The 25,594-nt window shown below is 44.2% G+C and overlaps 1 protein-coding gene across 2 annotated transcripts in view; it reads left to right on the forward strand.

The window, feature by feature from the left end:
- Positions 1-25,594, forward strand: part of LOC115474335 (SAP domain-containing ribonucleoprotein-like) — a 164,977-nt gene that overhangs the window by 106,002 nt on the left and 33,381 nt on the right. For both annotated transcript variants that reach the window (XM_030209779.1, XM_030209780.1), the window contains exon 6: positions 22,475-22,548. In XM_030209779.1, coding sequence (XP_030065639.1) covers positions 22,475-22,548 — 74 coding nt within the window. The remainder of the gene's footprint in view (positions 1-22,474; positions 22,549-25,594) is intronic.

Raw genomic sequence — 25,594 nt, forward strand, 5'->3', positions numbered from 1 at the left:
GTCCTTAGTAGAGCGCATGATCTGGTGAGGAACGTTATGGTACTGGGGCCGCTTGATAACAGTGATCAAATATGATCAGTTTTGATATCGACCTTGAAGTAACTGTACCCAGAAAGTCAACTACGTTAGCGTTTAACTTTAAAAAAGGAGACTATGATAAAATGAGAAGAATGGTAAAAAAAAAACTTAGGGGGGCAACTGAGAGAGTAAAAACTGTACAACAGGCATGGACGCTGTTCAAAAATACCATCCTGGAGGCCCAGGCCATACATATTCCGCGAATTAGAAAAGAAAGACGGAAGTCCAAAAGACAGCCGACCTGGTTGAAAAGTGAGGTGAAGGAAGCTATTAGGGCTAAAAGAAACGCCTTCAGAAAATGGAAGAAGGAACCATCTGAAAATAACAAGAAGCAGCATAAGAAGTGTCAAAGCAAATGCAAGGCGCAGATAAAGAAGGCCAAGAGGGATTACGAAAAAAAGATAGCATTAGAGGCAAAAAAAACATAGTAAAAAGTTTTTCGGTATATTAAAAGCAGGAAGCCGGCAAAAGAATCGGTTGGGCCGCTGGATGACCGAGGGGTAAAAGGGGTGATCAAGGAAGACAAAGACGTAGCGGAGAGACTGAATGAATTCTTTGCTTCGGTCTTCACCGAGGAAGATTTGGGTGGGATACCGGTGTCGGAAATGGTATTTCAAGCGGACGAGTCGGAGAAACTTACTGACTTCACGGTAAACCTGGAGGACGTAATGGGGCAGTTCAGCAAACTGAAGAGTAGCAAATCTCCTGGACCGGATGGTATTCATCCTAGAGTACTGATAGAACTGAAAAATGAGCTTGCGGAGCTACTGCTAGTGATATGCAACTTATCCTTAAAATCGAGCGTGGTACCGGAAAATTGGAGGGTGGCCAATGTAACGCCGATTTTTTAAAAAAGGCTCCAGAGGAGATCCGGGAAATTATAGACCGGTGAGTCTGACGTCAGTGCCGGGGAAAATGGTAGAGGCTATTATTAAAAACAAAATTACAGAGCACATCCGAGGACATGGATTACTGAGACCGAGTCAGCACGGCTTTTGTGTGGGGAAATCTTGCCTGACCAATTTACTTCAATTCTTTGAAGGAGTAAACAAACATGTGGACAAAGGGGAACCGGTTGATACTGTGTATCTGGATTTTCAAAAGGCGTTTGACAAGGTACCTCATGAAAGGCTACAGAGGAAATTGGAGGGTCATGGGATAGGAGGAAATGTCCTATTGTGGATTAAAAACTGGTTGAAGGATAGGAAACAGAGAGTGGGGTTAAATGGGCAGTATTCATAATGGAGAAGGGTAATTAGTGGGGTTCCTCAGGGGTCTGTGCTAGGACCGCTGCTTTTTAATATATTTATAAATGATTTAGAGATGGGAGTAACTAGCGAGGTAATTAAATTTGCTGATGACACAAAGTTATTCAAAGTTGTTAAATCGCGACAGGATTGTGAAAACTTACAAGAGGACCTTACGAGACTGGGAGACTGGGCGGCTAAATGGCAGATGACGTTTAATGTGAGCAAGTACAAGGTAATGCATGTGGGAAAAAAGAACCCGAATTATAGCTACGTCATGCAAGGTTCCACGTTAGGAGTTACGGACCAAGAAAGGGATCTGGATGTCGTCGTCGATAATACGCTGAAACCTTCTGCTCAGTGTGCTGCTGCGACTAGGAAAGCAAATAGAATGTTGGGTATTATTAGGAAAGGTATGGAAAACAGGTGTGAGGATGTTATAATGCCGTTGTATCGCTCCATGGTGCGACCGCACCTTGAGTATTGTGTTCCATTCTGGTCGCCGCATCTCAAGAAAGATATAGTAGAATTGGAAAAGGTGCAGCGAAGGGCGACTAAAATGATAGTGGGGATGGGACGACTTCCCTATGAAGAAAGATTAAGGAGGCTAGGGCTATTCAGCTTGGAGAAGAGATGGCTGAGGGGAGACATGATAGAGGTATTAGATTGTAAGCTATTAGATTGTAAGCTCTTTCAGCAGGGACTGTCTTTCTTCTATGTTTGTGCAGCGCTGCGTATGCCTTGTAGTGCTATAGAAATGCTAAATAGTAGTAGTAGTAGTAGTATATAAAATAATGAGTGGAGTGGAACAGGTGGATGTGAAGCGTCTGTTCACGCTTTTCAAAAATACTAGGACTAGGGGGCATGCGATGAAACTACAGTGTAGTAAATTTAAAACAAATCGTAGAAAATGTTTCATCACCCAACGTATAATTAAACTCTGGAATTCGTTGCCGGAGAAAGTGGTGAAGGCGGTTAGCTTAGCAGAGTTTAAAAAGGGGTTAGATGGTTTCCTAAAGAACAAGTCCATAAACCACTACTAAATGGACTTGGGAAAAATCCACAATTCCAGGAATAACATGTATAGAATGTTTGTACATTTGGGAAGCTTGCCAGGTGCCCTTGGCCTGGATTGGTTGCTGTCGTGGACAGGATGCTGGGCTCAATGGACCCTTGGTCTTTTCCCAGTGTAGCATTACTTATGTACTTATGTACTAGATAATGAAGAATAAGTTAACACTTGATATTACTACTGCTGATGATACCTCTATGTCCAGTTTAGAGAAGGTCTGTTTATTCCCTGGTGTTCAGATTCCATTGAGAAGGTTTTGGATTTTTTTGCAACTTAGATGGATTAATGTTTTGGGGGAGTGGGCAGAAGTTGCTGGAGAAATAGTGGGTTGTGGAGAGAAGAGAGAGGTAAAAGGGAGGAGTGAAGTAACTAGAGGAGGGGAGAGGTGGAGCAGTCTAGCTGGATATGTGCACTTCATCTTTAATCAAGTTGGTAAGGTCTACCCATATAGGAAAATTAACACAGATTGTAAATGCATCATTAGTAACATAGTAGATGACGGCAGAAAAAGACCTGCACGGTCCATCCAGTCTGCCCAACAAGATAAACTCACCCAACGCATAATTAAACTCTGAAATTCGTTGCCGGAGAACGTGGTGAAGGCGGTTAGCTTAGCAGAGTTTAAAAAGGGGTTGCCCGTTTTCCTAAAGGACAAGTCCATAAACCGCTACTAAATGGACTGGGGAAAAATCCACAATTCCAGGAATAACATGTATAGAATGTTTGTACGTTTGGGAAGCTTGCCAGGTGCCCTTGGCATGGATAGGCTGCTGTTGTGGACAGGATGCTGGGCTCGATGGACCCTTGGTCTTTTCCCAGTGTGGCATTACTTATGTACTTATGTGGTGGAAACAGAAGAAATATCAGCCAAAGTGGAAGACTTAAGAGGGGTAGAAGAGAGTTCAGATGAGGTAAGATACTTAGTATGAAAGACAGCTGTTGCTGTACCACTATGAGGAGAAGAAGTGTTAGCACGAAATAGAGTGTGATTGACAGTGGGGAGAGAACCGAACGTGGAATTTTCAACAGGTAGTATAGAATTATCTGTGGAAAATGTTCCCAACGTAGAGTTTTCAGCTGATGAAGTAAGTCTGTCAGTAATAGGAGTAGTGGACCTTGTAACTTCGTCAACAGGTATGGTATAGTCAGGGCCGCCGAGAACTGGGCCAGGCCCGGGACAAGGCCACCCCCCCCCCCCCCCCCCCCCCCCCCCCGCGGTCGCCACCATTCTCCCACCACCCGTCCCCCCTCCACGCACCAGCGGGCCGGGCCCCTGCATTGAAATCACAGCGCCTCTCACCTCCATGTGAAGGCACTGCAGGCAGCAGCAGCTTGCCTCCCTCCTTCGGGCCTCCTTCCCTCCCTGTGTCCCGCCCTCATCTGACGTACCTTCCGTGAGGGCGGGACACAGAGAGGGAAGGAAGCCCGAAGGGAGGCGATCTGCTGCTGCCTGCAGCGCTTTCACACGGAGGTGAGAGGCGCTGTGATTTCAATGCAGAGGGCCCAGCCTGGTGGCAGACGGTCAACGACGAACAGGGCCGGTTTTAGCAACTGCAGGGAGCTGTGCAGACCAGTTCTCAGAGCCCACCCACCCCTCCCCAGTATACCCAAAATGACAGAAACCAAATTAGCATACAGAGTCTGCATGCAGCACAATACCAGAAAAACAGAACATTGCTATACATTGCAAAATAAGACAGCAGATGTAAATTCTCAAATTGGACATATTCCAAACACTAAAATGAAAATAAAATGATTTTTTCTACCTTTGTTGTCTTGTGACTGTATTTCAGATCATGTTGGTCCCAGTCTCTGATTCTGTTGCTCTCTATCTGCTCCCTTAACTCCACTTCCAGGGTTTCCTTTCCATTTATTTCTTTACTTTCTTCCTTTCTTCTTCATTTCTTGCCCTACATCCATAGGTAAAAGCTGGGTCCTCCGCGGACTTGACTGGAAGAGGTATAGAGTGGATCCAGCTTTTGCCTATTTTCTCCAGCCATGTGCAGTTTTTCTCCTCTTTTCCCTTTCCCTCATCTCCGTCAGGATGCATCTCCTTCCTCTCTCTTCACTCTCCTTCATCCATGTCCAGCATTTATCCTCTCTCTCCTCCCCACCATCCATGTTCATCTCATGTTCTCTCTTTCCTCCCCTGCATCCATATCCAGCATTTCAACTCTCCCCTCTCGTCCATCCATATCCAGAATTTCTCCTCTCCCCTCCATCCATGTGCATCTCCTTCCTGTCTTCCCTCACTTCCATGTCCAGCATTTCTCCTCCCCTCCCCTCCATCGCAACTCTCCTCGCTCCTTCCCTCCCTACTCATCCCCAGTGATTCTCCTTTGCTCCCTGTCCTCCCTCCCTTCCCCTCCATGTCCAGTGACTTGCCCCAACTTACCCCCCTTCTCACCCCCCTCCCCCGAGTTTCAGTTCCCAGCCCCAGCTGTGCCCTCAGGTTTCTAGCACATAAGTGTCATAAATAAGTAAATAACTAAGCAGATAAAAACTCTAAGTGTTGAGCACCTGATTCTCATAAATGATGTCTGTTTTAGTGACCCTTTACCAGGAGAAATAAAATGTCTGCACGAATACAACACGTGCTAGGGAGTCCCTTTAAACAGCCCCTCCGAATGACAAATTACTACGAAAAGTTATTCCGTTATTATACTTCCTCTGTGTACATTCCTATGCTGCACAAGCCGGCACGTTTGAAAATATAAGTGAGAATAAATAAAAATGCTACCCACAAATGAAGACGGGACAGCCCTTCCTTCCGGGCCAGCCGCCCTGCATTTAAAAAGTTGCAGCAGCGGCGAAAACGCAGGCTCGCCTCTTCTTTAAGCCCTTCTCCTTCTCTCTCAGCGTGCACTGTGCCACCTTCGTGGAAACCGGAAATTGCATCAGTGCACACTGAAAGAGAAGGGGAAGGGCTTAAAGAAGAGGCGAGCCTGCGTTTTCGCCGCCGCTGCAACTTTTTAAATGCAGGGCGGCTGGGAAAAATGAAGCTGAGAGCGTTGCAACGAGGAAGGGAGCACCAGGAAGCGCCGCAGGGCCCCAGGAGGTGCGAGGTCCTGATGACGGAGGGCGGGGTGGGACTCCGGCGCTGGGCCCCCCTGGAGGCCCGGGCCCAGGGAATTTTGTCCCCCCTGTCCCCCCCTCTCGGTGGCCCTGGGTATAGTATGTGGAGCCCCTCTCTGGTAAAGTAGAGTTTTTCCTAGACTCTGTGGGAACTTCAACAGTTTGAACAACAGTGACGTTTTCAGCTGACAAGGTAAAGTTGTCAGTTGAAAAGTTATCACTGACTGTGTAATTGTCAACCACTGAGGTGTCAAGCTCAGTGGAAGCAATGCCAAACAGTATAATCAAGAAAAGTGTAATCAAGAATAATGCAACGCTTAAACACAGGATAACCAGGCATGCAAGTACAATGATACTCAGAGGAATGGAGCGTTCTTGTACCAAGGAATACCCCTGCGTAGTAGAGCTCCTGGTGTCCTCAGAAGATTCGTCGGACCACTGAGTTAGGGTTTCAGAGTGCTGCTGTGCTGGGGTCTGAAGAAGGGTCACACTGTTCAGGCTCTTTGATGTTTTCAAGGACAGAAAGGTCAGCAGTAGTGGGCTTTCGTTGAAGAACTGTAGGTGGTGGTGCTAAGCAGATGATTTCCTGCAAAGGGATGTTGTCAGCAGCACAGTTCTTTTTCATTTAGCCTTGCGAGGGAAAGAAAAGATGCAAGGTGTTGAGCAGGTTGGAAATTTTGATGTGGATATTCTGAAGGGTGAAGAAATCTGGAGATTCTGGATCAACCAGCTGACTGATTACAACTCTTATATTCTCAATTCGGGCACGTAGCTCAGTAGGTGGAAGTGGAAATTGGAAAGGCAGTGGTAACAACTCTTGATCTGCAATTACAGCTGGTGGTGGGGGTGATGGTGGCTGAGGTGGAGCTTATGGGATTTCACGATGACCTGGTATTGGTGTCGGTGGGCGAAAAAGCAGTAAAGGTGGAAGCTGTTGGTCTGGTGTGGGAGGTGGATGGTTCTGCAGTGGCTGGGCTGGTAGCACCAAGAAGATCTGATTCTGGAGCTTGGTAGACTCGTATATATTTCAAATGGACCCAAGACGTGTGGTCCTGTAGCTTGGCTGCAGTGGCGGAAAGGGCGTCAACCTTGAAGGGTCCCACGTAAATGGGATCTTTCCACGTCTTGTGAGTATAAAATTTGCGGTGCACCAGGGCTCCCACTTTGAGAGCCTTGGTGTTTCCGGCTGAGGGTCTAGTACCACTACCATCCCCTCTTCTATCTGAGACAACCTGTTGGATCGAAGATAGAGAAACGATAATATTTTGTAAGACAGCCCAATAAACAGAGTGATGATCTGGTAAATTATTGGATGGATTGCCAGCAACTAGTCGCATGTTGCAACCAGTGCACAGTTGAAATGGAGTCAGCTTCAGTGAGGCAGATGGAGCAACTCTAAGAGACATAAGAGCCAATGGAAGAGCATCGAGCCAATTCTTAAACCCATTTGCCATAAGCTGCCTCAATTTTGTCTTTAGCAATCCATTGTATCTTTCAACCAAACCATTACTGGTAGGTTTGTAAATACAAACAGTTCTATGAGAAATACCAAGAGCAGGTAGGAAAGATTGAAGAAAGTCATTTACAAAATGTGAACCATTATCAGAAGTTATGTTACATGGAGTACCAAACCGAGAAATAATTTCATTACAGAGAGATTGAGCCATAACCTGTGAAGTTTCTTGAGCGCATGGAAATGCTTCGATCTACTTCGAGAAAGCATCCACGCAGACAAGCAAATACTGTTTGCCTCTTACAGGTATTTGCCTGTCAGTGAAATCTACATGCCAGTGCTGGCCAGGGCCTTGCACACTGGGCAAGTGGCCAGGAGGAATAGCAGGTCCCCGCTTAGGAGTATACAGGAAACATTTATAACAATTCTGAACAACAGCTTTACATTGATGTAACAGTTGAGGCGCCCATAGTCTGGAAGACAGCTGATCATATAGAGTGCTAGCATTTAAATGTAAAGGATAGTGCAATGCGTGAATGAGTAGGGATAGGACATATTGGGAAACACACAACTGACCATCAGGATGAACCCAAAGACCAGCAGGGGTAATGGAACATCCTGCAAGTTTCCATTCTTTTAGTTCAGCCTGCGTAAGAGAAGAAAGCAAAGTAGAAGAAAAGTCTGAAATAGGAGGGTCTGAGAGTGGAGGATAATCTAGGGAAGGGGTTTCAGGAGAGGGAGGTACTGAAGGAGGAGTCAAAGGTGGTCTCGGGGGAGAGGTATCATGAAGGGAAGGGGTTGTGAAAGGGGGCGTGTCAGCGGGTACATCAGGAGGTGTGGCGGAAGGAGAGTTAGGGGGTGTGGAAAGGGGTGTGGGAGGAGGAGTGTCCAGGGGAGGAGTAAAGTGAGTATCAGCGGGAGGGGTTGCCAGATGGGAAAGGACGGAGAAAAAGGGCGTGAGCAAAGAGTGTGAGAACAGTTCATTAGTTCCAAGTGGGGGGTGGTTTGTCAAGGACGTAACTTCCCTTGCCAGTTCATCAGCCAAATTGTTCCCATTAATTGCAAAGGAGAAAGTGGTTTCCTGATGGGCCCTAATCCAGGAAATACCTGTGCGGAGGCCTTTCCGATGACCATCTTGAAGCGCCTCAAAAAGTGCAGTCCACAATGGCAAGTGGCTTAATGGCTGTCCAGTGCAGGATACCATACCCCTCTGGTTCCATTTTCGGACATGGGAATGCAGCGAAGAGAATACGTAGAGTCTGTGACTATGGAGAGATTTGTGTTCAGAGCTTTATACTGTAACACATAAAGTACAGCTGATAATTCAGCAGTTTGTGCAGTAAAGGTATCAGGCAGTCTAAATTGAACCGGATCCAGTATATCCTCTTCCGGGGTATACCGTACAGCAGCAAATCCAGCTTTACCATTTTGATAGGAGGCATCAATGAACCAAACTTCTCTATCTTGCAAAATTTCATAGTGAATTGTCAGGGAATCAGGCAAAGGCAAGTGAGCTGTGCACTGATGAGGAAAAATAGCATGCTTGTGGTTTGAGTGATTGCCAGCATAGGATCCAACCGTTGAAGGTCAGCCATAGTCATTGGGTGTATAGAGTGTACAACACTAAACAAAAGTACTTGATATTTCTGTAAACGTGAAACAGTCATGTGACTTATCTGCCTGTCGAAAAGATACTTAACATCATGTGAGGTATGTAAAATTACTGGAAGGTGGGGTATGTAGCTATATAGCTTGGTGATCGCTGTAGATGCCGCTACTAGCCCTTTCTCACAGGTAACAAATGCCTTTTCAAGTGGGGTAAAAGTACCAGAAAGGTAACCACAGGCTATGTCAGCGCCTGCCTGCGTGATTAAACAAGACCATGTATCTTCAGAATGTACAACCCAAAGGTGCACATCCTCAGACACATCAATTGTTGCTAAGGGCTTGCTAAGCATTACATCCTTAACCAGAGACATTAAATTCTCTGTTTTCTGAGCTGTGAGCTGCAGAGGATCCTGTTTAAGCTGTTGTTTGCCCTGTAATTTTTTATAGAGTGGTTTGGTGTGGGCTGAGTAATCCGGAATCCAGAGCCTGCAGAAATTAAGCATTCCCAGAACTGCTCGTAGGTCTGAGACAGTGGTAGGCATGCACAAAGATGAAACATGCTGCAGAGTATCCGGACCCAGGCCCCTTTCACCAGGGCCAATCTGATGGCCAAGAAAAGTAACATGTGACTGAGCAACCCTTAATGTCTTTCTATTAACCTTATAACCTTTTGAAGCCAAAAATTGTAGAAAGTCATAAGTGACTTTCAGACAGGTATCAAAATCTGGACAAGTGATGAGCATATCGTCTACATATTGAACAATAGCTGTCCGTGGGGGGCAAAACATATCTGTCCTGTCTAAATTCCCGAATGTGCTCTGCAAGAGTCTGAGAAAAAATTGTAGGGCTATCAATGACGCCTTGGGGAAGGCGTGTCCATTGATAAGTAGTATTATCAAATTGGAAAGCCGTAAGGGGATGGCTTTTGGGGTCAAGTTTAATGGAAAAGAAAGCATTGGACAAATCAATTGTAGAGTGATATTTCTGCAAGGTAATGCTATTTAAAAGGGTAGTGGGATTTTCTACATTAGGAAAGACGGGGGCCACTACCTCATTTAGACCACGAAGATCTTGAACTATTCGCCATTGCTTCAATTCCTTTTTCTTAACCGGGAACAATGGAGTGTTACAAGGAGTGGCATTTTTCAATAATGCCCTGCTGTAGCAAGGAACTAATCTGTTCTTGAGCACCAGCAAGGACTTCCGGTTTCAAAGGATACTGGCCAATTTTCGGGCCTTTACATTTAGGCATGAGCTGAATGTGGTGAAATCGGTCAACCACATCACCATAGGGTGAGTCAGGGGTTGCCCAGAGAAAGCCAGGTAGCTTATCAAGGGCATCATTTATTTGTCTGTCAGTATAGGAGACAACTGCCATAAGCAGAGAATACTCTCATTAGGATCAGACAGATCAAAGCGAATTTCAAATTTAAGCTGTGTCAACAAGTCTCTACCAAGCAAATTCACAGGGCACAACGGGGCATATAACAATGGGGCTGACAACTGTTGATCCCCATATCTGACAGGCAGTGATTCTAAAAGAGGGGTATCTGTTGGGACCCCATCAAAACCAGTGGTTGAAATATTCTCTGAAGACATTTTTAAACACTTTTTCAGTTTAAATGGAACATTGGCTAGTATCGAACAAGAAGCGCCTGTGTCAATGAGGAAAGGGACGGGCACATCGCAAATAAGCAATGTTATCATGGGATCTTCAAATCCAGCTTGGGTTCGAACTACGCCTAGTCATTGTGGGCGGCGTTGGTCTGGGTTCCACAGGGGGAACGATTGGCGTTCAGGGGGTGATTGGCGCATCTGGTTTCTGGGCCAATGTCGAACAGGTTCGCCACATTTGGCGGCAAAGTGACCTCTCTGATGGCATCGAAAACATTCTACGTTAGCACGGCGATTTGGGCTAGCCTCTGAAGGATAGTCTCTAGGTCGCCTATTATTCTCAGGGGGCCTCTCTGGAAGCCCCTCTGAGGCTGTCTTCCCCGGGATTCGGGGTAGTCATTTCTGTGGTCCGTAAGGTAAGGTCTGGGAACTTGATTCCTGGCATTATTACCATTACGATTGTGCACATACGTAACCATTCTGTGAGGGTTATGCCTTTCACAATCAGGAAATTCGGGACAATCTCGTGGGCAATAGGCATCCCTAAATGGGTTCCGCACCTCAGGGGAGCTGGAACTAGAACTAGTGGAATCTCACAAGTCTGAATATGATTCTGGAGTTGCAGGATACATAGGACTATCCGGAGGGGAAATCCAAGAGGGGGTGGACGGGGTGCTGGAACTAGAAGTGGAAGGGCTAGACAGGTAAGACCGCGCGGAGGATGGGGTACTAGAATTGGAAGTAGGAGCGTTGGACTGGGATGACAACTTATTTGTAAAGTTAGCAATTTTCAAAGTCATGAGATGGTTATGTTTGACCTGCTCTTTGTGAACCTCTTTCTATGTCTAAAGTCCCTAAACATTTAAGGCAATGCTTATTAAACCTTTTGAGGCCATGGCCACAGAAAGCATGCAACCCCTCAGAGGTGTGGGTTGATACATTTGTATGGACATCCCACCCAGTTCACAACCCTAAATGCGAGTTTTGCACCCACAGTTTAGGAAGCCCTGGTTTAAGGGCTGTATTCATTTTATAGTGATGTTGTAAAGCATACCTAGTACTAAACCATGTAATTGGCTGTATGCTAGATTTACCAGGCTGTGATTGCTAATTTCAGTAATACAGTTTATTAAATTTGTTTTAAAAAACGGTCCCCCAAATAATTTTGGGTTCTCTGTCAACAAACAAGGTGAATTGGGTACCCAGGTGGATGACATTACCTGATAGTGCTGATGCAGGTCATTTTTCTGAGTTGAGAAAAATGCTTTTTTTTCTCAGCATATGTGTGTTTAACTATATAGCTATCACCTCAGTCTGTTTTCATCTGTGCCATCATCCAGATGTGTCTAGTCTCTCTTCAAAAAAAATTTTTCTCGCTGCCCATAGTGTTTTATTTTGTTTTCTTTCTCTGTTTTATGTGTTTTTCTTAGTCCTTCAATCTCTCTTCAAAAAAAAATTTTTGAATTGACTTAGCAAGTGCTGACTCCATGCTGGCTGGCCTCAAATGGTGCCCCTGTGAACAGAAGATGGAAGTTTCAGACACCCACCACAGATGCTACCACTGCCTTGAATAAGACCACAGGCCTCATTGCTCTCAGGCCTGATTTTGGCCAGGTTATTTTTGTTGTAATTTTGTTTGATTTTGTTGTGGCTATTTTTCTGGACACCATGTCCCAAAAATGCACCCAGTGCCTTCAAGAGCTGTTCCTGTGCAATAGAACCATATCAATCAGGTACTCTTTATTTGGTACCACCAATGCCTGGGACCTGACTGTGATCCATTTCATTATTCTTTGTTCACAGATGTGAAAGAGAGAGATTTGTGGTACAGAAGAGCATTAAAAAATGCTTTTTGGAAATATACCAGTCCATTGGCATTGGAAGCGTTGGTGTCTGTGGGTCCAGGAGCTACATTGGGCACTGGGGATGCATTGCCATTGAGAGAGTTTTGGTCACCCTCAACATCAAGCACTGGTAGAGCCTAATGGGGACGACTATCCTCTGATTTCCACCTGAAGAACAGTATTCAACCTCCTGTTCTTCAGTACTATGAGAATGCAGTTCAGGACATCGGGTAGAAGTGAGGTGTCTCCACATCCCTCCTTATTGAAGCGTAACACTGAGGCAGTAAGGTGGTCAGTGTCCTCAAAGCACGTTCAATGAGAGGACTTCTCATTCTCTGTGTTATTGAAGAGGATGTGTAAGCCTCCACAGGCCTAAGATTATGGTTCCAAAATGCCCCAGTTGACTCAGTAGGATTTGGCATACATTGCGCCTTTTTTGATGGTATCCATTGAGGAGCAGCTCTTAGACATTCATAGAATGGATGGAGTGCTTCTTCGCTCAATGTGATGCTGCAGCTTTGATGTTGTCAATGTCAAGTGCGGGGGTGGTCCAGCCGATACTCAAGATCCATGTTCTGCCTGAAATAGATGTCTTGATACTGAGGCTTAGCGGGAGCTTGGAGTGAAGCTCAGCTGCATCTGTGTCCATCTCCAGTGCATCAGAGGAGAAAACTTCACTGACATACCAGGAAGCATTGGTGTCTCAATGCAATAGGATGCTGAACTATTCTGTCAGTAGTGAGAAACAGGCAGAAACTCAGACTTCATCAGTAGAGTTACATGTCTGAGTCAGTGCACTCTTGGGAGTCTGAGGAGGTGCCAGGAAGCGTCTTGGAGGAGAGGTCCACTTATCTCCCTTCAGATCCTTTCCTTCCACATAATTAGTTCTTAAGTCATCTAAAACTATCCCCTCCTAGATACTAATGCTCTTTAACATCCCAATCTTGCCTATTGATTCATTACGCTATCTTGGAGTTCTTACTGATACTCGTCTTTCTTTTGAGAAGCAGATTTATCAGGTTGTTAAGGGTCTGTTTTTACTGGCTTCGTCATCTCCATACTATCAATAAATTTTTGAATTTCTCTTCTCTACACACTTTGATTCATGCATTTATTGCATCTCTGATCGACTACTGTAATACAGTTTCTACGAGAACAAGGAAGCATGATATTCTCACATGTGGATGATGTCATCCATGGAGCCAAGTGCACTGTCACTTTAAATCTTTGAGGCAGTGCCCCCACCGCACATGCATGGGTGCTTTCCCGCTCGAGCGTGGTACCAGCAGTCTATTGTTTTCCACGGAGCAGAGAGGTTCCCTCAAATATTCACCCGGCAGCCGTCAGGGTTTGCTTTTTTTTTAAATTTCTGTTTATTAAATTTCAATTATACATTTACTTTAAATAAATGCAAGAAAAAAAGAGAAACATAAGTATATAAAATATATACATATGAGAAAAAAAAAGATTCTTACAATTTGTCCTCTATTTGAGACCAAGATATAAGGAAAATAACAGGTGAGAAAAATATATCCTGTTCAATTACGAAAGGAGAGGTTAGAGCACACACCCCACCCAGCGGTTTCAGCTACCTGTAGGAGCATTCGGGGTCACCTCAACATTACCACTTTCTTTAATAGTAATAAACTGTAGCAATTTAACAGGGTCAAAGAATACATAATGAACAGAATTCAAAGAAATTAAACATCTCTATGAGAATTTCAAAATAAAAGTACCCCCTAAAGCCAGGATCTGTGACCGCAATCTGAGAAATTCCTTCCTTCTTCTCTGTGTAGATCTATTCAAATCAGGATAAACCTGAATCCTTGAGCCGAAAAATTGCTGTGAAATATGTCTAAAGTATAACCTCAGTATATTATTCCTATCAGTCTCGAAGGCGAAAGTAGCCAATAAGGTTGTACGTTCTGTAATAATCTCCAATGAGGTTCGTCAGGGTTTTTTTTTAAAAATGCTGATTGTTGGTGGCTGAATTATCCTCCGATATTCAGTGCCGGGTCGTGTCTGGGCACCAGCACTGAATATTGGGAGATAATTTTGGGCAGGCACGCTGCCAGAACTTATGTGGGCCCGGCTGATACTCAGCCGGGCCCACATAAGAGAGTTATGCGCTCCCTGGCTGAATATCGGGCCTGGACCCGCATAACTATATATATTTTTTAAACCCTCCTGATCCCCTTCCTGCCTCCCTCCAGCCCTTCTTCCCCCCCCTGTGGTTTCTGAAGTCCCTCCCCTACCCTTCTCTTCCTCCCAGTGATCCCCCTTCCCTTCTCGCTCACCCGATGTCAAGGTAGGCCCCCCTGAGCCTACTTGGTTCCCTGGTAGTCCAGAAGGGGGTCTTTGGGGACAGGAGCAAGGGGGCTGCACTCCTGCCCCCAAAGATCCCCCTCTGGACTACCAAGGGGCCAGCTCATCATTCAGAGGGGGGAGGGGGCAGAGGACTCGGGGGAGAAGGAAAGGGAGGAGAGGAACCTCGGAAACCATGAAGGGATCGGGGGGGGGGGGGTTAAAAAAATAGTTATGTGGGTACCGGCCTGATACTCAGAACCCACACCCGCATAGCTAAGCGGCCACGTAGGTATGCGGGTGCCAGCACTGAATATTGCTAGCACCCACATAACCTTGGGCTCCTCTCCAGTGCTATCCCCAGCGCTGCCACTGATCTGCCCATTTTTTAGTTTGGAGGTCCGAGGGGATATTCAGTGGCACTCCCCAGTTAACTGCTGCTGCATATTCCCACTTAAGCGGCCAGAAGCATTTTATTTATTTATTTTTTATTTATAACCATTTAAATTTTTACAAGCGATAAAACAACTTGCTGGAAATATAGAGAAAGTAATATGTAGGAATTATTTCAGTCAGGTAATTCTATTCTCTTCCTTAGACCACTAAATAGGGAGAGTGAAACAAGATAAGGAGATCAATTAAACAGTAAACAGAAAAAAACCCTGTCGTATTAACCTGATTATCCCCAGATATTACTCATCTAATTCATTATTCCACATTGATAATCTGGTTGGCTTCTTCAAGGCCAATACGGTGTATAGTCAAATCATTTCATTGAAAACATGCTTATTGTCCAGGCCAGAAGCATTTTGAGCAGGCAGGATACGTTCCTGCCCGCTTAAATCGCTTTAAATATCGGCCCCGTTGTGCTTTTAATTTCTCATCAGCACATCAAACTTTTGCCTTTTTGGTGCCTTCCATTTTTCAGGATATTTTTTCTTCTTATTATTATTTTTTATGTCTTTTTATTCAACGTATTCTTTTTTTTTTCTTTTCAATTATTTTTTATTTTTCAATTTTCAGCCTTTGGGGCCTCTGAGCCCTTGTTTTGCGCGGGAAACATCAATCAATTTTGGGTAAGTGACTGCTCGAGCTCCCTGGGCCATAAAGCCTTTTGACCTTTTCATCCATTTTTTCCTTCTTGCAGCCTTACAGACTGTCCTCCCAGTTTTTTGTTTCTTTTCATCTCAACAGGGTCACCATTGGGAAACGCACAGTCTCCAGTTGGCTGCATTTAATTCACTTATGCCCAAGCTGGGCTGACTCTTGACAGTCATATCAAGGCTCATATTGTCAGAGCAGTGGCTGCGTCGGTAGCCCACTTGAGGTCAGCCACTATTAGAAGAAATTTGCAAGGCTGCATTCAACGTGGTCTTCAGTCCACACATTCACATCTCTCTAGTACCTCGAGCAGAATACCTGACACGATCGTCGGGTTGGACTTACAGTTCTGCAGAATTTGTTTGGGGTCTAGAATCCAACTCCACCCTCGTAGGCTCGTTTTGTTCTGCTCCAGGCTGCGCTCTCACATAATATGTATATAGTTTCAGGTTGATTAGTATTCTGAACTTGCCTTTGCGCGTTCCAATTGTGCTATTGTTATTGTTTTTGGTAAGCTTGGTAGCTATGGATTCACATATGTGAGAATTATCTAGCCTGCTTGTCCTCTGAGAAAGCGAAGATACTTACCTGTAGATGTTATACTTAGAGGACAGCAGGCTATTAATTCTCACATACCCTCTCACCTCCTCTTGGAGTTGTTTTTGTATTGCTATTATACTGTACTGCTAGTCCCGCTCTCGTGATGGGCGGGAAGGAACTCGCTTATGCACAGTGAGGATGCTGGCGTGTGGCTCTTAAGGATATATGCTATAAAAGCGTTCTGCACCAGGCAACGTGAATGACATCACCCACATGTGAGAATTAATGGCTTGCTACTCTCAGAGAACATCTTCTTAAGGTAAGTTTCTTTGCTTTTTGGAAGCCCAGACCAAATACATTCCATTCCTCTGCTTGGTCTGCAAGCACTCAGATCAGCTGTCATGAGTATAAGTTTTGTTTCTCCCTACTGATTGTACATTGCATACGTTTTATTTCCCAGTAAATAGCAAATGTTGTTATGCACTTCTTGTGAATCACATGACAAGGACAAGAGAAACTGAAGCTATGCGGCCATATATGGCAGACAAAAATTGATTTAACCTTGATTTAACTACTACTAATAGATCTCAGTTGCTGGTAATTCAAACGAAGCTTAGTGAACTTACCTACCAGAGGGCAAATAAATCACTTAAATATTAATTATCAATCAGATGTAAAGGGTGGGAAACTTCTGGCCAAGCTGGTAAGAACATTGAGAGGTCCAACTGGATCTTGTATCTTAAAAATAAGCAGGGTCATACACAATACAGAGACAATGAGATCTACCAGATTTTTAAGTACTACTATAAGGAGCTTTATTCCCACAGTTTGGTCAATGTTCTAGAGAGTGATACCTATCTTTCGAGTGTTGACTTACCCATAATAGGTGAATTGACTGCTTAATGTGTCCATAAGGGCAGAGGAAGTGCATCTGGCTGTTCAACAAAGCTTTTTGTATAAAGCACTGGGAATGGATGGCTACAGAGCAGAATTCTACAATCTTCCCCTTATGGAGATCATCCCGACTTTAGTTGGAGTTTTTAATAGGCTTGTGGAGTTGTGGTCTCTTCTGGACTCTTTGAAATTGGTATAGATTATAGGTCTTCCCAAACCAGGAAAAAAATCTGGTACCAATGGACTCTTATAGACCTATTTCTCTTTTATGTTTTGAAGCCAAATTAGTAAATACTGGCAAATAGACTGGCACATGTCTTACTAAAGATAATTGCTGACCCCTGGGTTTGTTTTGTTTGGGATAGATCTGCAGTTAAGAATATTAGGAGGATATTAACTTCCCTGGAATGGGTCCATCATCAGCAAGTGCCTTCTCGCCTTATTAGTTTTGATGTTGTGATGGCATTTGACAAGGTGGATTGGGATTTCATGTAATGGGTTTTACACAGAATATGTTGAGGTTTTTTGGGGGAATGCTTTTCATGCCCTATATCTTGACCCCCCCAAGGTGCAGGTCTGGGTTTAATGATACTTTGTCCGATGCCTTCCAAGTTCAGAGAGGCACCAGACAGGGCTGCCTTCTATCCCTTTTGCTGTATTTACTCACGTTGGACCCATTAATAATCCTAATATTCCACTACCAGAAAAGGACTCCAAACTCTTAATCCAGTTGTTCTCTTTAATACTGTTGATCACAAATAAAAGAAAGATGTGCACTTAAGTGAGATGCGATGGAATAAGCATTCTGTTATTACAGTTTTGAGTCCGTTATGTGACTAGCCCTTCTGATACAGACAGACAGGGGGGCTGGGTGGGAGACAGCTTCACATGCTGTTAATGGGTAAATACTTAAAGGTGTAAAAAAAAACCACCATGAATTTCTAAGGCCTGGGCAATCAAGCAGTAGGATTACTGCCTCAGCATGGACAACATAAGAATAGAAGTGTTGCCATACTGGGACAGACCGAAGGTCCATCAAGTCCAGTATCCTGCTTCCAACAGTAGCTGATCCAGGTCACAAGTGGCAAGGTCCCAAAACAGTAAACAGAAATAAGCAGTGGATTTTCCCATACCCATCTTAGGTTCAGGTCTCTCAACATGCTGGCACTCTAATAAGCTGCCTGCCTTCTCTTCATGAAAGCTATACAGGCATTTGGTGGGAGGGCAGGAATCTGCTCCTTCCAGCATGCATAGGGCAGCCAAGCAAACCAGATGAATCCCCTAAAGCACTGGTATTTACCCATTACCAGCATGTGAAGCTGTCTCCCACCCAGCTCACGTACTCAAAGGCCAATCGCCTAAAGTCTACAGTCTCCAGGTAGTTCATTATACTCAGCTTAATACTTATTTATACATAGAGATAATTTAATAGGTAATACACAGACAGCAAGGGCAAAACATATAGGGTTTTGCACAGATATGTTTTTTTTGGAATGATATCCGTACCCTATTTCTTGACCCCAAGGCACAGGTCTGGGTTAATGGTACTTTGTCCGATGCCTTCCCTATTCAGAGAAGCATTAGTCAAGCCTGCCCGCTATTCTCTTTGCTGTTCATACTCATGTTGGACCCATTAATACGGGACATCCAGTCAAATGTTGATATTACTGGGGTGCGGATTGGAGACTAGGAATTTAAAATATCTGCATTTGTGGAAGACTTATTGGTCCATATTACTCAGCTCCAACGATCTCTGGGAATATGGGGACTACTTAGAGTTTAAATGGAAAGCTTTGGCCACTGATGAGACGCTTAAACAACGAGGGTGGGGGGTAGTCCCTTCCTATTAAGATGAATGGAGGGAAGCTTTCCCACGAAACTATATCAGGTTAATATTCCCCATCTACTTCAATATACTAGGGATTAACTTGTTAAGGGCAAACAGTTCCATTTTCTTTGAGTGGTAGAATTAGCCTATATCGAATGACATTATTCTTGAAATAGCTATATGTGCTCCTGCATGTCCCCATTTGTGTACCTGGCAAGGATATTCAAGTTTTGAGGAAAGCGGACACAGGGTTTTGTTGAGAAGAGATGACTGAGGGGAGATATGATAAAGGTCTATAAAATAATGAGTGGAATGGAATAGGTAGACGTGAATCGCTTGTTTATTCTTTCTAAAAATACTAGAACTATGGGACATGTCATGAAGTACAAAGAAGTTAATTTAAAACAAATCAGAGCAAAAATTTCTTCACTCAACCTGTAATCAAACGCTGGAATTTGCTGCCAGAGAATGTGGTAAAAGTAGTTAGCTTAGTGGGGTTTAAAAAAGGTTTGGATAACTTCCTAAAAGAAAAGTCCATAAGTCATTATTAAGATGGACTTTGGGAAAATTCACTGCTTGTTTCTAGGATAAGCAGCATAAAATGTATTGTACTTGTGACCTGTTTGAAACAGGATGCACCTTCAGTCTGTCGCAGTATGGCAACACTTATGTTATTATGTAACCAAAGTTAAAACGTGAAAAATTATATGGAAATTGGAGGCAGGAAGGTTTGGCCCTTCCAAACATGAGACTTTACAATTGGCATGCCTAGTTAGACACCTTGGGGATTGGTTGCTTGGACTGGAGGATTATACTCCTCAAGGTAGAACGGGACCTTTTTGCCCTACTACAATTATCTCTTCCATGCTCCTGTGAATCGACTTCTCCCTCATATTAAGCACAGTACCCTTCTGCAGCCTTGAGAATGACATGGCACCAACATTTATCCATTTAGCATCTTAATTATATCTGTATAGATCTCGTATCTATAAGGGGTAATTTGGAATTTTTCCCAGGTATCACAAGTGAAGTCTTTTGATGGTGGAGGGTTGGTGGGTTTAGCATTATTGGCAATCTTTTAAAGGAAGATGGGGGGTGGGGTGGGAAGGTACCTTTTCAGGTGTTACTGCAACATCCAGTAATAAGACAGGCAAATATTTTTGGCTGTGTGCACTTGGCTCATTATATCTCCTATTTGAGGAAGGGTTCTTTATGGGGGTTTACGATAAATTGAAGGAGTATTTTTTTTTTAGAAGTAAAGGTCCCAAGGTGAATGTCAGTGTCTCAGCTATATAGAGTCTTGAAAGGATTGTTGCCTCCAAAGACCCATGATGTAATAGCTAACAAATAGAATGCAGAATTTGATGCTGCTGTCTACGGATATCAGCCATGCTTTCAAGTCTGGCCTGGGGTGGTTATTGGTGTGACCTGGAGAGAATACATGTTTAGAATGATCACCTGGGCCTATTTTTCTCAGGTGCAGGTCTGCTGTTCAGGATGCGCTGATTCCCCTATGTGTTTGAAGTGTGGTGTTGCTGAAGGCTCTTTAGCCCACTCCTTATGGATTTGTTTACAGATTCAGCAGTATTGGGACTTACAAACCCACTCACTCTTCAAGGGGTTTTATTTGGGAAAACATCCAGTTGTGGGATATTTGGTATGGGACGATGCTTGTTATGCCATAAAACATGCATGGTGGGCTATAAATGTGTAATGCGGTAACCCCCCCCTCCCCCCCCCCCCAGTTGACACTGGAGAAACATGTTTCATTTATTGATGATTTTAGAAGTCAAAGATGCAGGATATTCCTCATTATATGGGATCCTTATCTCCAGACTGTCTCACATTGAGCATGTAGCTTGGTAATAAATGATCTACATAATAGGCATATTATGTTGGCAAACACCTGACTGTCACTTGTAGGTGGGGAAGGGGGAAGGTTGAGTTGGTTGTTGAAATGATTGTTAATCTTAGTGGGGGGACATAAGAGCTCAGGCCTGCTACTGTATTCGTGATCATCTTTGGGAGAGGGAGGATAAGCCTTTGTATATTGTTGTCGTATCTGTTTGTTGACTGCATTGGTGTTTATGCAGTTAATGCTTTTTTAAAATTCAATAAAAAGAATTTTAACACCTTGGCCCACGCTTCTCTAAGGGACTCGTCCTCTGACTGGGCTCTCTTAAAGCTACTACATTCATATCCATAGTTTCTTTGGCTAGGTTTTGGCAGACCCTGGCTATTTGACCTCTGTTACCACATCTGAAACAGGTGAGAGAGTGCGTTTCTCGCAACTGGGTCAGCATAGTGTGTGAAGTTCTTGGTGGGAAGGACTTCCATTGCACCAACCTCCATTTCTGAGAGACTGGGTTAGAAGGTGGCTTCTGGTCTGTAGTGTTCTTGGATCCTGCCTTCTGTCTTCTCTTCCTGGGACTCCCAGCTCGATTCCTGTCCTTGTAGGGTTTATAGACCGGTTGAACCTGTTGGAATACCTCCACCATTTCCAATGCAGTTTCCAGTGTCAGTTTGGGGTGTTGCCTCACCCATTATCTCATATAGTGGTGAAGTTCATCCAGAAACTGCTCAAGAAGAGTCATGCTCGCTATTTCCACACTGGACATTTCCTCTGGTTGTAGCCACCTTCATGCAATCTCCTTCAGTCTATAGAATAAACTATGGGGATTTTCCTTCACATGGAGAGTGCTTTTCCTAAACTGTTGCCCATAGGCTTCCAGTGTACACCCTGCCTTCTCTAGGATGGCTGCCTTAATATCCTTATAGTTGGGCCGGCTATCGGGGTTGGTGTTTGGACTGCAGTCTGGTTGCTGCTGATCAACAGATTTTCCCAGATATAAAGTCCATGTGGCATCTGGCCAGCCAGCCATACGAGCCATCCTCTCGAAATTCTCACCAGGTAACGATACGGGTCATCTTCCATGACCACTTTTAGGCAACACTGGGACAGGTACATTCGCATGGGATGCTGGTCCCTGTAGTGTCAAGGACACCTGGGCCAGAGAGCCCTATTCCAGCTCTACCAACTTCTATAACATTTGTTTCTGCTGCTGCTGTTGCCACTGCTATTTAAAATGAGGTTGCATAAATTGCTGCCGTTGTTTACACTGTGCTTGAATGAACTGCTGCTGGTGCTGGTGCTGGTGCCATTGCTGCTCACATTGTGCTTGCATGAACTGCTGCAGCTTTTGTTGCTGTTGGCTCTCAGTAGGTCCTGGGTCCTGGATCAATTTGTCCATGTTTTCTTTCCATGCACGAGTATGCACTGCATGAGGGGAATAAACAAAAATAAAACCTGTTTGACAGACACTTAATATACTTTTCGGTTCCTAACTAGAGCAAGGCTAGTCCCTTTCGCCCCATTTTCCTGTGGACTTCAGTTCTAAGGGGCTTATTGAGTTCCCTGCTCTTCTCTCTCTGGGGATATAAACAGTTGTTAAATTCAATTATCCTTTGTGCTGCAGTGGTTAGATAAAGCTTTGGGTGCGATACAGTGGGCTTACTTCTGCTTTGGCAGGAGCATACTGGAGAATTCCAGGAGGGACTAGCCCGTATACTAGGGATGGTACTGGAAAAGTTCATTATCCTCTACCTTTATCTGTTGATTGGAAAGAGACACAACTCACTTGTTAGGAAAGGACATTAACAAGTATGACTAAATTTCATCATAAACTGCATCAAAGAACCAGAAGCCTTGTCTCTAGTGCCTTAAATATATTGTTTAACTTTTCTATAGTATTGTATCTATGATAAACTTAAAGAAGGTTTTGTTTAAATCACTAGGTTTCTTTTACTTATTTTCAGAGAATTATGATGAGAGCTGAGAAATTTGGAATGATATCAAGTGAAGAGCATAAAAAAGCTGCAAGAGCTGCACGGTAAAATTGAATTTCATAATCCTTTACATTTTTTTGTGTTTGAATCTTTTTATTGAAAATGACAAGCTTACAAGAAAAAAAAACAATTGTATTACAAGAGAACAATGTTTAATACAAACTTTCCAGAATACTCTATGATCATACCATCTAATATAAGAACAAAACAGTGTTTTTAATACCTAACCCTCCCTCCCCTTCCCTGCAAAAAAAACATGCCCTCTAAGGTAGAGCAGCCACTAATCCATAAACGAAAGAGTATTCGAGAAGTACAAAGGAAAGAAATCAAGGACACCTGACTGGCTGCACGTGGTCATGTGTCTTTTATTTTTTTTAAAAAAACCTCATCTGTGGGGAGACTTTCTGATATCTCTCCAAATATTCAAGACTAGTGTCAGCCAGAAATCCCAGTATCAGATGAAACAGCAGTGAGGGTGAAAAAAAAACCCACCACCCACTATCCCAGATTGGTTCTCGCAACCCCCACTAAAATCAAAGAGAATTAAGTATCAAGCCTACGAGCTTTGGGAGAGAGGGACTCAATATATGAGTCCCAAATAGAAAGAATATGTGTTTTCAGCTTATGCGATGTTCAGGCACCATTTTATTCCATTAGCATTAAAGTATGCAGTCTTATTATGCCAGCTCCAAAATACAGGGGGATCTGTACTCATCCATTCACCTAATATGACTGGAGGACCCGCGCTCGCACGTTGGGTGGGAAGGCAACAGCGCATGCGAGGTGGCACACTGCTAGAACTTTATATTTCACTTGCTAGTCAGCATCCGCACCAGGCTCCATCAGGTGATGTCACCCAGATGTGAGAATAAGGCCTGCTTGTCCTCTGAGAATATTATTGACTTCAATGACAGAAAATGGGTACAAGATTTTGTACCATTGGTACAGAGCTAGCAAAAGTTTATAAAGAATCTAATATACGATGTTGGAGATAATGAGAGCGGAAGGGAGATTTTAACCAAATGGTGGTCGTGTCTCCAAACTGTTGTGTTCTGAGATTAAGTTAAGTGCAATCTCTATTGTGCGGGATACTATTAACACTCTCATTGGGAAAGGGTTACTGGGATGGTCAGCTAGGGTGGTGAGATGCCAACATTTCCCTTTATTTAGGAGGGTGATTGCATCTGCTAGACTAACTACTGCCAAATGTTGGAAACAGAGAGACATTGGTTAAAAATTATTATATTGTATGTGTTTTACAGAGAGACCCCTGAGGCAGGTGTTGTTGAAGCCGAAACACGACCCGTGTCTGGTCTTATCTCAATAAAGGACTCCTGTTGTCTCAGTCTTGAAGGCCCAGTTGTGCTTTTACCAGTGTGTGTTTTCTAGTGAAAAAGGTGCCAGTACTCAAATGCCAGGCCACCCTTCAGGGGTGGGGGGATTACTGATGGACCCACCCCACAATAACCAGGCCCCCTGCAACCTGTCATGGAATCTATGACCAGGCAGAATTGGTGTGTAGAGCCTGAGCTCTTTTATTAAAATTTGGGGACCATGGGTCAATTTTAGCAGACAGTGGAAAAGGTGCGAGTACTCAGTACCCCCAAGTACCCCCTCAAAAAAAGCCCTGGCTTTTACAGACTCTCCTGGCTGCATGTCTGTGACCTAGATCCAGCGTTTCATGAGAACTTGGCACACATGCCTTGCCAAGGGGACAATTGGTTTAGATAGAAAGTAAAAGAGGTTGCTGACCTCATTAAAAAACATAGGGATACTATCCACACTCTTGGCATCCTCCATCTGCATCTTCTTCAACAAGAAGATTTTTGACCCGGTCTAGGCAGTGCTCCTACTACTCTCAAAGGCGTAAGTTCCCACCTCCCACTCATTTTATTCTGGCAACTCGGGCCCAATGTCCCAGGCCTTGCCAGCCCTGTCCTTAGCAGTCCAAGCCATCTCCACATTCAAAGCCGCTCAAAGGAGTGTCCATCCCGGATGGTCTACTGGTTGGAGGGAGGTTCTCTTTTTACCAACACAGATGGCCCCTTGTAACCTCCGACCAGTGGGTTCTTCAAATAGTCTGTCTCAGGTATGCACTGAATTGGCGTCAGAGACCTCCAAATTGCTCACCAAGAGCATCTTTTAACAGCTCTCAGCACAATCAGGTACTTGTAGCAGAAATCTTCGCACTTCCACAGGCCCAAGCCGTCAAACCTGTACCACCAAAGTTCTTTCTTGTGAAAAAAAAAAGGGAGGATATCGGCCCATCCTAGACCTAAGTGCCCTGAACAAATTTCTGGTCAATGAAAAGTTCAGGGTGATTTTCCTGGGCACACTTCTTTCTCTTATTTAGGAAAATGACTGACTATGCTTTCTTTGCTCAGAGGATGCCTATACCCACATTCCGATATTTCCCAGTCACAGGAAGTACCTCCAGTTTTGAGTGAGGAAGTGCTACCACCAGTATTGCATTCTGCCATTTGGCCTAGTGTCTGACCCCAGAGTTTTCACCAAGTGTCTGGTCTGGTGGTAGTCGCAGTGTATCTACGCAGACGGGGGGGGGGGGGGGGGGGGGGGTATGTGTTTCCCTACTTAGTCAATTGACTGGTCAAGAGCACATCTCATGAAGGAGCCATGAAGTCAATAAGGATGACTTTTCAGGTGCTAGAACTGCTGGAGTTTGTCATCAACTATCCCAAGTCCCATCTTCACACAGTTCACAAATTGGAGTACATATGAGCCCTGCTATATGCTGCTCAAGCTTGGGCTTTCCTTCCTTAAGCAAGAACAGATATATTAGTAGCGCTTGTCTCGCAGGTCCGCAGCAGCAAGCAGATGTCAGTGCGGCAAATGTTGAGATTGATAGGCCACATGGCCTTGACAGTATATGTTACTCCCGTGACACATCTCCGCTTGAGAGCGGCCCAGTGGACCTTAGCTTCCCAGTGGTCTCAAGCGACGAACCTAATCGATGTCATCCGCATACCACCGTAAGTTTGTTCACAGAAGGTCTTTCGGTTACATCTATCTCTCTTCAGTTGTTTGGTTCCACTTTTCAGCCAGTCAAGTCATTTAGATATCTCAGGGTTA

The sequence above is a fragment of the Microcaecilia unicolor genome, chromosome 7, assembly GCF_901765095.1.
Source record: "Microcaecilia unicolor chromosome 7, aMicUni1.1, whole genome shotgun sequence".
Classification (NCBI taxonomy): domain Eukaryota; kingdom Metazoa; phylum Chordata; class Amphibia; order Gymnophiona; family Siphonopidae; genus Microcaecilia; species Microcaecilia unicolor.